The sequence below is a fragment of the Siphateles boraxobius genome, unplaced genomic scaffold (genome assembly GCF_051911475.1).
Source record: "Siphateles boraxobius isolate OS27281-9 unplaced genomic scaffold, OSU_SipBor_1 65, whole genome shotgun sequence".
NCBI lineage: Eukaryota > Metazoa > Chordata > Actinopteri > Cypriniformes > Leuciscidae > Siphateles > Siphateles boraxobius.
In genome coordinates this window covers 6419784-6435255 of record NW_027509192.1, presented here as the reverse complement: position 1 = coordinate 6435255, position 15472 = coordinate 6419784, and the positions used below count along the sequence as shown (strand labels likewise).

At 36.7% G+C, this 15472-nt stretch overlaps 1 protein-coding gene across 17 annotated transcripts in view; it reads left to right on the top strand.

The window, feature by feature from the left end:
• Positions 1 to 15472, top strand: part of ndrg4 (NDRG family member 4) — a 30446-nt gene that overhangs the window by 1866 nt on the left and 13108 nt on the right. For 8 of the 17 annotated variants that reach the window (XR_013196631.1, XR_013196630.1, XR_013196628.1 and 5 more), the window contains 2 exons: positions 8856 to 8946; positions 11635 to 11673. Coding sequence is in view for 10 of the 17 variants with exons in the window: in XM_077210473.1 (XP_077066588.1) it covers positions 8856 to 8946; positions 11635 to 11673 (130 nt within the window). In the remaining 7 variants the exon portion in view is untranslated. Of the gene's footprint in view, positions 1 to 8855; positions 8947 to 9614; positions 9753 to 11634; positions 11674 to 14143; positions 14315 to 15472 lie in introns of those variants that run through there. The other 9 variants (XR_013196627.1, XR_013196626.1, XR_013196625.1 and 6 more) reach the window with 3 other exon arrangements.

Below are 15472 nucleotides of genomic sequence, written 5' to 3'. Positions count from 1 at the left end.
AGTACTAGATCATTACTCATAATTCATTGGCCAATAGCTGTTGATTGTTCCAGCCTTGAGTCTGTGACCAATCCATTGATGTAGGTTTATCTTGATTTAATGTAAAAAGATTAATTTCATCAATTAGGTTTCATCAACTATATAGGTATTTGAATGATGAGGTCTTGAATAACTTACAATCAGTTGTTGCTTGAGTTATATGTTATTTGATAATAAAGAAACATGATGTCCATATATGTTGCCTTTAGAGATGTGTATCGACCTTGATGTCCATTGTTTTGTTTTGGTGGCTTTGGTACTTTGGATGTTTTTCTGTTCAAAGGGGTTCTGGAAAACTTCTGCAGTCCTTGACCTCCAGTGCCCCCAAGCTTATAATCATCTGAGCCACATGATACCAATTTCACTTTAATGAAATACAATAGATGAAAAAAATCTCCATGAATAATTTGACTGCACATGATTGAAGAAAGCCATTATGGGTTTGATTGTATTATATTCTGACCTAAATAGGTGTGCAGCTGTGATAAAAGTCCAGGCCGATGCGAAAAATCGCTTCATGAAAGCTTTTAGATGCAGGCTATTTATCAAAATGGAACCATTAATCGTTCAAGGAAAATGCACCTTACATCCCTGGATTGGTTTCCTACTGATCCATACAGTAGGAACCTGATTTAAGGAAAGGTTCAGCCAACTTACTGTACTTTTGGCCTAGGTAAAACAGCCTTATTGAGGACCACATACCAACTTACCTTCTGTCAGCCTGGCTTAGAGCACTAGGCAGCTGCTGACAAGAGGCAGTGTGAGGGGTTGGAAACATGGTTAATTCTGGTGGTACAACACTATCAGGGCAGATAGCTGTTTGTGACCCTTCGGATGTTACCCAGAACCTCTGGAGGTGTGAAGTGATTTCTCTGAGAGATCAAGATTACGAGTTTTGTGAGTTCCACGGCTGCTTTTTATCTCAGGTTTAATACAAAACCATATTCTGTTATTGTCTATTGGACTATAGTGTTTCCCCATAAAGGGGGCTCAGGGTTATAAAAGGGGTGTGTGGCGAGGAAAAGAGAAAATGTACAGTCAGCAGATTGTTGTGTAGAGAAACCTCTTCAGAGTGAAATAAGACCCCGCTGTGAAATTATCCCACTTATGTGGCTACTTGCCATGTGAACACAAAATATTAATTTGACATTTTATTACCTCAAGATGACACTCAGGACACGCTTGAATGGTCTGTTATGAGCTGTAGCGGTTGTTGTCATGGATTAACAGACTACTAGATAGTGTGATTGAAGAATCCGAATTGAGTAAAAATATAAAAGAACGATGCATGGTTCTGCACTAAGCATAGACAAGACTGTGAAAGTACTGTCAGTGCCAAATGTAAAGCAGGCTATGAATCTACCTCCAATGTCACAACTATCAAAACAATGTGTTTACACCAGACACGAGTGGCCTGATGTGACAAAAGCAAATAGAAAAGCAGCATGTCCTTGACACAATCTGCTTGCAATTACATCATTCTCTAGGCAAAGTTGATTGGTTATCGCTGTATCAGTAGCCAATGTGCTCGCAGCTCAACATTTGCTGTAGCAGTTGCAGCTGACTTTCAGAAACCCTCCACCTCCCCCAGCTCCACCTGAATAGATCAGCATGTCTTACTTGCTCACAGGTGTGTGTCACATATGTATTGGCAGTAACAAGTCCTGTACTTGCTCTGAAGCAGCAGCAGCAATAACCAACTGCAGCAGCATAGCAGATCTCGGCCAAGACAAAACATATCCACATAGTCATATCCATTACCTTTCCAAACACTCCTAGAGTTGTCATGACAGAAATATTTTTCTCTACAAAAGGGGGGCCTGGCAGAAAAAGTTTGTGAATCACTAGGGTGTGCATCAGTATATGATTGTAACGTTCCTGGAACAGTCAATTAAGTAGGGCAGAGGTGGGTAGTAACGAATTACATTTACTTCGTTACATTTACTTGAGTATTTTTTTGGAAAAATTGTAGAGTAGATTTAAATGTGGGTACTTTTACTTTAACTCGAGTGCATTTCTAATGAATAAACTGTACTTTTACTACATTACTTTGGGCGACGTTCCTTTCGTTACTTTATTTTAATGCAATACATGTTGTTAAATGTGTAGTTTATTCCAAGCGTGAGCGATGCTCAATTCACAAATGAATCACTTTTTTGAGTCGATTCTGTTCAAAGACTTCATCAAACAAGTTGGCAGGACGTCGTAACAGGAAGGTTTAAGAACATCAAGAGTGTTGGATGAAGTGGTTGTGGACCTACGGTCAAGTGAAAGCAAATCTGCAAATGCATCATATTCTTTGCCAGTGTTGAAGATCTTTATTAGTTGAACATCTTCGAATGCTGTCTGTGAATGAAAGATTCCATAGGATGATACATTTGATTTAATTTCAAATACATTTTACAACCAAACCGATTATTACGCCACGATAGCACTATACTACAAAGTATGACATTACCAGTTTTTTTGACATAAATCGTCTTGAAAACTAATGCCTTTGTCGGCCTTACACAGTTAACCAGTTAAAACATGCTTGGGGAAATTTACATTTGATTACATTTTGGAGAACAGATGGAAGAAGATCCGTCGATGTGCATTTGATCGTTGTTTGTGTTCAGTAGCGGTCATGAGCGCGAGCACATTATCGATTTTTAATTCTTTCTTCTCTGTCAATAGTTCCCTGCCTTTAAATGCATTTGAATACAAAACTGCAGACTCACTTTATTTCGACATTGTCTAATAATCCAAATGTAGTTGTATGAGTTACTATTATAGCTACAAACCAAAGGACAGGCAATGATTTTCGGGCTACAGATGGCAGAAATAATGCTTGTCTCTTCTGTTTTTGTTGCAAAGAAAGCCTAATTATGATAATAATAGTAATTTAAAAATATCTAAATAATATCATGTTATATATACATACATATATGATCCGAAGTAACTAGTAACTAACGTTACCTACTTGAGTAGTTTTTTCATTGGATACTTTTTACTCTTACTCAAGTAACTATTAAGATTATTTCTTTTACTTTGAGTAAACATTTCTATAAGTACTTGTACTTTTACTTGAGTACAGTTTTTGGATACTCTACCCACCTCTGTGTAAGGGTTATGTGAGCTTGTTTTATTCCCATTTTGAGTATTTTCTGTTTCTTCTTCCATCAACCTCAACATCTGACCTTAAAAAGTGGTTCCTTATAAGAATATTGGGCTTGAATGAAATATATACACATTGAAGAACAAGAAGATCATTCATTATATGAAAACACATAGAAAACAAACTTAGCAATGATGCCAAGCTAGTTTTTAGTGGGTGTACACGGATGATAGTTTATTTACCTTGATGTTTGACTTTTTCCAGACAGCAACAAGTGCTTTATAAAAACAGCTATAGCTCAGGACTTCTGCTGATGTCTCCCATATTTCCACATTGACATAAATTATTTTTATTTCCTGGTATATTTGATGCTGCCAGTATGTGGGTAGTACTTAGCACTCTCTACACCTTGCTTAAGCAGCCATGTTCTTTCTATTTACCTTGATAATGTTAGCATCCAAATGACTAATTAAAACTTTGATCACTTGTATAACCTAATAGCGATGCCAGTGAGACTGTATTGCTCAACTTCTTGACAGCTTTGTGCCAAGATTTTTTTCCTGTTTTGTGTTCAGAGAATGGCTTTTGAAATTTGTCTGACATAGATTTAGTTGTAACAGATCTTTTTTGTGCACAGCATAAACACACATTGTCTTGTCCTAACCCCGTTTCCAGGTATTGATGGGATTCTGTTTATCAGGTCAGACCCTTGCCTTTAAACAAATTTATTGATTTGGTGTCTGGCATATTCTCTTCCAATGGTCATTCCGTTGTCATATTCCCTCATGCACTCATTTTTGTCACCGGGCCAGGTCATATGCCAGCCCTGGCTGATGTTGTCTGCTCAGTCTCACTCGATATGTGAGCTCTCTCTAGATCAATGGCAAACATTCTCTAGTGGCCATGTATTTTAGTGACTTTTTAGTGAGTTTGTTTTTCTCAGTTCAGTTAGGACAAGTAGTGAAGCTGTCGAAAAGGATAAAGGAAAGTAAAGGTTATCCAACTCCGTGAAGATTGTCTACTGGCATTACTATAGGTTACCATGGCAACACTGACAGGGTACAGAACCCACAAAAAACAAATCTCTTTGATAAGGTTGGCTACAGGTTGGTTTTTGACATGAATGTATTTATTAGTTCCCTGTACTGTAATTTGTATTAGATAACACTAATGTTGTGGACAAATAACTAGTTTAAAAGAAATTGACTGCAAATTAAAGAAATTAACTCATAGAAAATGTGACTTAAATCGAAAAAATCCCTTAAATTATATATCTACATAGAGTATATACAGACCATAAACCATAGACCAATACATTTTTAGCCAGTTATTAGTGGTGCATGTTAAGGTTGCTATTTCTTTTGATCATACTTCAGATTTTCGGTTTGTTTAAAATCTCTAAACCTACATTTACATTTATGCATTTGGCAGACGCTTTTATCCAAAGCGACTTACGTTGCATTTCAAGGTACACATTTACATTCTTACAAGTTCTTGCTTTCCCTGGGAATTGAACCCATGACCTTGGCATTGTTAGCACCAAAGCTCTACTGTTTGAGCTACAGGATAGTAAAAGCCTAAATATTAAACTTTGGCGCATAACTCTTTGTTTAGGTACCTCAAATTGTGCAGCTTGATTTGAAGAGGTGTAGTATTAGTTTTATAAGCAATTAGACTTAACAGTTTCATCTGGTGGATAAAATGTTTGAAAAAAGAGTTGAATAAGGGACCTAAGCCATATCTAGTGGGGTTGGGCTCTGTTGACTTCAACTAGTGAACAACCACATGCCACAAAATACTCGGAATACCTTAGCAACCACATAGTAATGGTGCTTGCGTGGAGCCACTGGCAAGCACCGCTCATGTTCTCTTTAGAAAGAGTAAAAATGTAGCTCTATTATAGTATACCAAAATTGAGTGCTAATGATTATAATAATGATCTGAGAAAGGTCAGTACGTGTGGGGGAGGAGGAGGGAAGTTGAGATGGATCTACAGAGAGAATTGTGACAGAGAGGAAGAGAGAGGCCAATTGAGGGTATTGTGGTCATGTCTAGACCTCGTTATAATCAACTCATGGGAGGTGTTATGTAACCAAAATAATAATTCCCTGCAGGGCTTTGAATCACTCTATCCATTCACATCCAAGGGTTTGATTTATACTGCCCATGATTCCAGGACTATGACTTTTCTGTTGGCTTGAAGGGTTCTGAATTAAACTCAGTTATTGTTTAACTCTTCTGAGAGAATGAAACTTTTATATGTAAAAGTGCTCGGTCATCTCTTGCGTAAAGGTGGCAATAATCTGGACTCATTTTTGGATTCGTTTTTTTCCTTTCTTTATCTCTAATTCATGTTCCTGTTTATGAGGAACTCGTCCTCAAAGCACTTGTATTTTTAAAGATGCCAAGAAGTTTAGAAGGTTAAACGTTACTAAAAGATGTTACATTTTTATGCTAACAATATTTCCATTAAGGTTGTAAATGAAGCCATTCTTCATAATCTTCGTCTATGTTTTTGTAGAATTATTAGAGACCAGAAAGTTAGCACTAGGCTGTGGATGTGTTTGTTAGCTTAGCATCATGTTATTGAAATTGACACTGATGGAGCTCCCATAAGCCGACAACCCTCAGCTACACAGCTGGAGTTTAATAAGTAGTCTACCTAATGGAAAGATACATTGTCTCATCCATCAACAAATCCCATGAGACAACCTGTGAGCTAGTCTTAGAATTGGCGATGTGCTCCTGGCGATTGACATGTTTGTATCTTTTTCGTGTCATCCTGAACCTAACCACCAAACAACATTCAAGCCATGTTCACAATGCCACCTCATTATAAGTCCACAAAACCCCATACTGACATGCAGTTTTATATTGTTTGGAGCCAGATTGAAAATTAAGCCCTGCTGAAAATGCAGACAAAACCAACTCCTGATGGTAGCTGGTTTTACATGGTGTCTCAATTCGCTCCCTAGTTCAGTACACTGCCCATGTAGGCAGCCATTAGAATGTTGCAATGTACTAAAACATTCACTCCCTTGAAATTTCCAGCAAGTATAAGCTACTTATGGCTGCTTATGGAAAATTTTGTCTTCAAGTCATCAGAATAATGATGTTGCTGATACGATTTAATGCATGATGTCATAATCATGTTGTATGTAATTGAGTCATTAGTATCCTAATAGTTATTGGATCACGGACCAAATGGTTATGCGATAAATGGATTCTTTCCATAAAGAACTAGGGAGTGGAAAGAGACACATGGTTACTAGCTGGTCCAAGCAAGCTGGTTTAGGTGCCTGGCACACAGTGGGTCAGAGGTCCACCTAGTCCCCACCAGCTTAGCTATGTTCCAAAACACAGCTTGATTGGTTGACAAGCTTTACCACATTAAAGACCCGAGGGAAATTGTTTTAATATATTAATATTTCCTATAGAAACAGGAAGTTTGGGCAGGGTATAATGAAGAGGTTACGTCAACAGGCTTTTAGTAACGTCGAGGATGTAAACCTACACGCTTGTTAGTTGGCTACAGGTGGTTTAAGGGGGAGGGACATTTTGATTCTACAATTAATCTGATCGGACAAAAATCTGTAGTAAAGGATGAGTCATCAACATTTGTGGTCCATTTTGCTAGAAGAAAAATTCTGTCAATTTTAAATGTATGTCTAGTTAAAGTTAATTTATTTCAACCTTTAGAAGTGCACTACAGTTTAGATGACCTCAAAGCTAACAATAATGGAGTAAAAGCCACAAAACTACAGTTTTGATATCATCGGGTCTTTAAACTGGTATGATCCGATTTTTTTCCCTCCCCAGTAGGGTTTGTATACGGGTCAATATCACCATAGAGTGCCTTTCAACCCTCACAATACTCACACATTTTGTTTTTAATTTACCATTTGCTTTATGTCATGTCATAATAGTAGACTCTCAAATACTATAATACATATATTATCTGAGCTCCCACAAAATTTTTTTTTTAATTATGGGCCATTTTTTAGAGCATAAAGCATAGTAAATATCTTTTCATTGCATTATTAAGATACAAATGATACTTTCTGAAAGGTATGATGTCCCTTTCCTAAACAGGGTTATTTTTTTGCTTTAAAATTATAAATACATAAAAGATTTTATGTAAATCATGTGTTTTTAAAGAAACTCATACAATTTGCACATGTATTTTTTCTTATTTGGAGAAATATTTGATTATTTGGATGCAGTTTTTTGTTTGCATGTTATTGCCCCAACACCTAGCACAATGGATTATATAGGTATGATTAAATTATTATTTTAAATATTATTTAAAAATACCAAGATGACATTTATTCAACTTAAAAAAATAAATATATAATTACATTCTCAATCACATTGATATAACTGAGAATTTAGAATGGCCTCTCTGGAAAGGAAAATTATAATAACAAAACATAAAAGGCAAGTACATTAAGTTTAACAATTAGTTTTTTTATTTGTGGCCAAGAAATATTGTAGTAAATAAATTCTGTCAATTTGTAACATTTACAACTCGTGGAACAACTTGCCCCAAACTGGTATTGCCGGGCACTTTCTGCCGCAATTTCTGCCGGACTCAGAGACATGTCCTGAGAACAGTAATGATTTTATGTTTTTTTATATAACAAAATATTATCTTGTTATATTATATTATATTATACGTTTCCATAAAATGTAATATAACATTGCTATAAATTGCAATCTTAACTAGAAATTAATGCTATGTCCACCCTGTCATGTCTATGTCAACCCTGTCATGTGTATGTCCACCCTGTCGAGTCTAAGTGGCCGACAGGGTGGACATTTTGGAACAACGACAGGGTGGACATTTTGAGCTTCAATTAGCATATTAGCTTACAACAAACTGTGACTAGGTAAATAGTTAGTCTGGTTGTTGAAGAGAATGTGGTATATTAAAACGTACATATTTGGAAATTATTGTATTTGAATCACTTCCAGTATATTTTATACCGACAGGGTGGACATGTTAAGCTTTGGCAAAACAAGTAAGCAAACTCATATGAAGAAAATTTGTTAGTTGTAAAATCAGCAGCTACTCACCTCAGCAGTTGAAGAATTTCCCACCAATATAGAGATACAAAAATCTGTTGTCCTGATGTTACTAATGGGGTGGCCTATTCTTAAAGGGGCAGATTCCACGACGGGGTGGACAACCATTAAAGGGACATGGACAAACTCTTCTTTTTTATTAAATAAAAATATTGTTTTTATTATAAACTGATCAATACACTCAATTTGAGTAATATCTTATTAAACAAAATATTAATAGGAAAAAATAAATAAAAAATAAATATGATTTGACTATTTTACTCTCATTCAAATTTGATGAGCAGTGCCTGGGACATCGCAAAATAACATACATCCTCTTATACAAAGCTATAGAAAATCTTGAAAATGTATCTAAAGAGCCAAATAATGCTACTGCTATGAATAAAACAACTTAGCCTTATATAACACACCCTTTCATTGTCATTTGTATGTTAAGTTATAATGAAAAATTAGTTATTTATGTTCAGGACACCAAAAGGCACCCTACAGTGATATTGACCCATACATGGTTTGAGCAATGGTAGTGTGGATAATATTACAATATTGGAGCAGCAAGACGGATCTGATTGGATTAGGGTTTGCTGTCGAATAACCTTGTTAATCTCAGGTGTGTGTGTTGCCATGGTGATTGCAGGTTGCTCTCCAGGATGGCTGGCATGAAGGATCAGCAATTCACTGAGGAGAAACCGCTTCTGCCAGAATCCAGGGGACAGGAAACAGAGATGGTGAGTATGTGTGAGTGTGTGCATAGCTAAATATAGTAGACCGGTTAAAAATGTCAGCCTGTTTATAGGCAAGAGTACAAAAAATTGAATGTGTGAGTTCATGATAAAGGATTTATCTATGCTGACCAAATACTGCATTTTATCTTAATCCACACATCCACTTAATCTCAAAAGTATTGGGTTCTTAAAACATCAGGAAATTCTAAAATTGTAATTTGCCGTACCAGGAATTTTATAAATTCTTAGATACACTTTACAATAATGTTATGTGTTCACATTAGTTAATTCCTGAAAGCAATGAAAAACATATTTTTTACAGCATTTATTGGGTTAATAGTGTAGTGGTTTATATTCATTGTTCATATATTGGTAAATAAAACGTTACAAAAATTAAAAGGATCTCAAGTGTAAACCCAAAAAAAAAGATGATCAAAATCCTTATCAACTAATCACAAATGATAATCACAATTTATTCGTCAAAGCTTGTTGAATGGATTGTTGTGCCTGCTGCCTAGTTTCCCACATATCACACAGTATCATTAATGCTTATAATTTTTTTCTTCAGCTTCTCACCTCCGCCACCAAAGCATTGTCCTCCGATACTATTGAGGGCACTGTCTGCTGTAGTGTGCTGTAACTAGTGTTTGTGTCTATGTGTGATGTGGCAGGCTAAAGGACAGTGTGTGCACGTGCCGCTGCCCTGTGCTACGCCCTCCCCCCACACGGCTCGCCCCCCAAAGCGCTGGCATGCCATCGCCCGACACTGGCTCGGCCTGACGCGCCGTCGGACCAGCGGGTACTTCCCGGTAGGCTGATAACTGCAACCATGTCCACCCCTCAAACTGAGGGATACTAATTTGTGTCAAGTCCTTAAATGCAATTAATTTAGAAAAGACCAAACAAGGCCTGATATTTTCTCTCTACCCAAAAACCTTTTGGTTTCACATGGTGTGATCATAGACATGTTCTTTTTAGCACAATGTTTCATACAGACTGCTAATAAGCATTAGCAACATTTTGAGCAATAGTCCATAGATTAAATAAAGGTGTCATTTTCTCACTTAAACTAATGGCTTTTCACATGATAATAGTATAAAAACAAGTAAGATTTGTGAATAATGCTTAGGCTTTGTTTAGACAAACAGCAAAAATCTTTTTTTTGGGGGGACAAATCAGTAGTTTTTACAGTCCGAACTTCAGAGCATCACATGAAATCTGATTTTTTTTTACTGATTAATTTAATGATTTTGGTCAAATTGGATTTTTTTTAAACATGACTAAAACGTCATATGTAAAGCTTGGAAGTCACAATAGCTGTGTCTGAATTCACTCCTTTATGTTAACAAATGGCATTCTCTATATAGTGCTAACAAGTGAATGATTTTTTTTTGCTAACACCTACATAATTGCTATGGCAACATATGCAGATATGCTGGATATTGACTACGCTGTTTAAACAAATAGAGCACTTCCAAAATGGCATCGCTCAGGGTGGTATTAGAAATGCAAATCAGATTTATGTGCAATGTGGACAAAGCTTTATAAATTGTAATGTCATAAGTTTCAGTTCCTCAAGAAGCAAAGTTGTTTATCCGTAAGGCTGCCCCCTTTTGCACTTCTGAGGTACTGCATTAGAGTTTTTCTCCGGAAAAGGAGTGACACCTGCTGGTCCGACATTAAAACAGCTTTTGCTTTTCTGCTGCCAACAGCTCTAACTGCATGCACTAACCTCTTTCTTTAGGTTTGTGGGTTTATTCCAGCTGCTGCCAATCTGCACAAGAATAACATAAGTTATACTTGCTTTTCCAAAATGGATGCTTTGTTTATATCTAATGTATTTTGTGCTAACTCATGTTTCCTTGCTTTTACAGAAGAATGAGATGGCTTTTTTTGTCATTCCTATAGTGACTGTAGGGATACAATTGTCTGGCAAGAAGATGCAGTCCTGTTCTCAAGCTGTTCTTTTACACCATTTCACCTTTTTTCCTTTGCACGTTGTGTTCTTATTGTCTTTACTCATTAATTCTGAGGTTGGACCAGCAAAACCTTTACCATTATACTTCCATGTATAATAGAGTTAAACAGGCCTCATATCAGCATATCTGTTTTTATCTTTCCACAAATAGCTGCTGATCTGAAGCCAGCTTAGCCACCCACATACTAACCAACCATCTCTAGTGAAACAACAACCAGTGGTGTAAAGTACTTGAGAAATTATACTTTATTATTATACTTAGTATTATTTTGGGGCATTTTTACTGTACCCAATTTAAAAGGAATACCTGCACTTTTTCTTATTTACATTACTAAGTAAGGAGTAAATTATTATATGTTTCCTTAGAATTCCATTTAGACCTTGAAAATACATATATCACTGGGTCATAGTGATTTAAATCTAGATTCTACTTTCCAATTGTACAAATCAATTTTGCTTTCACTCCAAATGTTTTTTTGCTAGATATTTTCGGTTTCTATACTTTAACTTAAGTATCATTTCTCAGCACTTTTTACACTCCTGAAAAAACTCACAGTTGCAGACACAACAGTTAAGTAACTGTTTACATCACAGAAGCCCTTTCTTCGGTGACGGGACTTTGCAGTGTGTTGCTCCAAATGCTTATTTATTGTAATAGCATAAAAACAAATGCACTTTGGCTTTGATGAAGCTGAACTTTTGTGTCCCTCCAGGAAAACTGCGATACCTTTGTGGCTACAGGAGACTGGAAGGTACGGTGACTTTTCCCCTGTGCATATTTTATGATTTACATTTTAACTGTGAGGGATTTTGAGCCATACATGTCAGATTCAAAATGGTGTGGTTGACATAGCGTCATTATTTCTTTTTGGCGTTTGATTATTAAAGACAGTTAGACAGAGAAAACAAATAAAGAATGAAATACATGGTGGCACTGCTATGACCTCCAGAGTACAGATTCAATCAATATCCACTTCAGAGCACTAATGGAAAAATGCAGTACCAGCCTGCTGGTAGTTTAAACTGGTGGTTTAATCATTCTGTGCCAGATTGTTTTTTATTACAGCTGTGATTTTTAAATTGTAATTCACATATATCTATTTAAAAATGAATATGACATCAATATGGCCACTTTTTAAATTTGTAATGCACATTTCTGGTCTTATTGTGCAATAATATAATATATTCATTATATATTAGATAAAAGTTGAGGTATGAGAACTTTATCACCTCAGTTTTATCTCAGTCTCACAGTTTGCATCATGTCTTCACACCTCTAACAGAAATAGGACTAAATCACAGAGAAAAGAATCTGAATAAAACGGTGAGAAATCCAAACAGCGGATGGGGCTGGAGATGATAGGATTTGGAAGCCGCATACTCATCGAGTGAGAAATTTTAATTGTGATGGTGAACGGATAATTAAATAGGTGTTTTGAAGTACAATATGGTTACCTAATGGCAAGCAAAAAAAAAGAAAAAAAATGTACAAAGAAAGAAAGAAGATAACACTGAAAGTTTATAAACCAAACATTATTTGATATTTGATGTGTTCACACAGCAACAGAACATGGTTGTCAGCGCTGTATTCGAGTCGTTAATACGGTATATGTTCACAAACAGTTCAGTTATTTACGGGAGTAAGAACCGCATCAATGAACTCACACCTGTACATTTTCAGGACTCAAAACCACATTCTCGGAAAGCCCATGTGAACGAAACTTTACAGGACAACTAGTTGCGTTTCACGTCATATACACAGTGCAAGTAAGCCACTCTGTGCCGCACTAACACGTCTACCCTGTGTTGCGACAAGGTTTCATGTGTGGCTTCGGTAACTTGCTGTGATGGAGATATGAGCTGTGTGTCATAAAAGTTTTAGAAGGTTTCACTGTTCTCCACCAGAGCTATCCGTCAGTTTTGTGTGCCAAGCGCGTTGAATCAGCTCAACAATAACTACATACATTTATCCACTAACCATTCAGAATCATTCAGTTGCATTCTTCCGGAGTCTCTCCATCAGTCCGACTCCAGTTAGAACATTTAAGGCTGAACTGACAATTTCTTGCCGGAGTATCCGAAGCACGAGCTCAGCGGCTACTTTGCATTTAAAGAGAGACACAAAAACTGTGTGTTTTTGCTTACAACCAATTATGGGCACATTTGACAACCTATAATAACTGATCTGTGGGTTTTTTTTGAGCTGAAACTTTACAGACACGTTCTGGGGACCCCAGAGACTTATATTAGCTTCATCTTGTGAAATGGGAAATTATAGGTCCCCTTTAAAACAACTAACACAATCCATAGAAATGCATTTTCTCCTAAATAAAATGTTGTTTTTGAAGGCTCCTTAATTCTAAATAAGATTTTAGAAACAGAATTAAACATCAGAAGATTAAATGGCTCATTTTATGATACATTTATGTAACTTGCAGTGAATTCAAGGTACATTCTATCAGTTTGTATTGGGATGGGCAGTAACCAATTATACCAAATTTTAGTTGCCACAAATTTATGATTTCATTTGTCTTTTACAAAAGAATAAGCAGTAAAACTCTGTTAGCACTTACTGTATTTGTGTGGTGGGATGCAGTGGGGAGTCCATTCCTTTTTTTTTTTATAATGACCATGCAACTTTTTTTACACCTGTGTATAAGATCAGCAATTGAGAGGAGGAGATAGAGGTTGTGCATTTAAACGAGACAGCAAAAGCCAAGTCAGCCACAAAGGGATTAATCTTGAACATACACAGAGAAAAATACTCACACTCAAAAGACACAGTCGAGTCTGCAGACGCTGCCACACACACAACTCGTGTCACATTGAGTGTGTTGCTAGAGCCTTTCTATGAAAATCTTTACTGGCATTTATTCGACCTGGCCCATTTTGCTCTGCATGTTGTGCCTTTGTCTAATAATAATATTCAGATGATACATTTGCTCATGTAGAAGCAGTAAATCGTAAATAATGAGCCATTTTTTAAAAATTCCCTCAAGCACTATATTGCTGCTAAATTGCAACAAAATGATTGAAAGAGCATATTAAAGCACTTTATGAGTATGCGGAAGATAAATATAGAAAATATGGGACAAATACAGACAGAGCACAATAGATTTAGACTTACACAAAGTCCAGCCAATCACAGGCAGCCTTTTTTTGAGACAGCCAATGAGAGGGCAGGGGTGGGGTATGAAATGTACTGGGGGAGGGGACAGCAGCGCTGCAAAACTCCCTTGATGGGGAGAGACAAAGAGACGCCGTAGCAACTGCAGCATCTCTCTGGTTGCCTGCATCCTATTGCCCGGAGCGGACCTTGTCTTCTTCCTGCTCATATACTCCTTTAAGCTTGCACACAATCTCTATAGAGCCATGCCGGAGTGCTGGGATGGGGTGAGTGGGATATCTGTGATTACAGGAATGTAAGAGTAAGAGAGACAATGCTTTCGTTTTGCTAATAATAAACAGCTAAAAATGATTTTATAACAATTTGTTGGCTATGTTATCATTCTTAAGTGTTTAGCTGGTTGAATAAATTGTTATTTACTTGATTTGCCCAGTGGTCAGAAATAACTTGACCTACTGAACCGGTAATTGTGAAACAGTTCCACTGTTGCATATTTTTAATAATGTCAAATTATTGTCATTTATAATAGCTAGTTATTATACACCCCCCCCCCCCCCCAAAAAAAAACATTAAATATAAAACCGAATTTTTTTTTATCTGAACAAAATTGAATAAAAATAATTAATAGTAAAAAAAACTACCAAGAAAAGAAAAATTATAAAATATAGACACTAATTGTTTCATCTTTTAAATCATGTATTTGTGATGTTGGGATTCTGAGTTCTGCAGAAATGTCCAGTCATGTGTGAGGTGGCCATTTGCACTGACACACTAACACACTGACACGGGTGAAACGTGCACTCTACCCCTGCAGTAACCTGGCGTGTGTGTTCAGAAACGAGTGTTTGTGCATGCGGTATTGATGCAGTCTGATAATAAAAATCTTCCAACATGGACAATTGTGTGACCTTGAGCAATACAAATGAGCAGCTACAAGATAATTTCTTGAGAGATTATGATGCTTTACTATTTTCTGCCCCATATTTGCGTAGCGTCGTGCTATCTAGGTCAAAATTCCTATTTATCCTATCAGTGTTTGTCGAATATTATCTCCCTAGAAAACATGCTCAACGTTTTGCGGCACAGTGACAGCTGCCGAAAGATTTAATTTTGACCTAAACACAGAGGGATACAAACAGCTGCACTAAACTAACAAACACACACACACACAGGCCATTTGCATCTGATCTGACCTTCCACGATTTTTCCAACATCGAAAACAGCAAATGAAAGGGGCTTAAACCCCACAGGAGATTTGTTTCCCTTCTCTCAGTGGATCTGCATAAACCTGCCTGTGAGGTGTCTGCTAGGATTTGTGCATAACTCTGAAAAGCTATGCTGAAGTAATCCTCAGGACAAGAAAAGAAAAAGAAATAACACGCTGCTTGGACAGATAAAGTCTGAGACTAAATGTGGGTCAGATT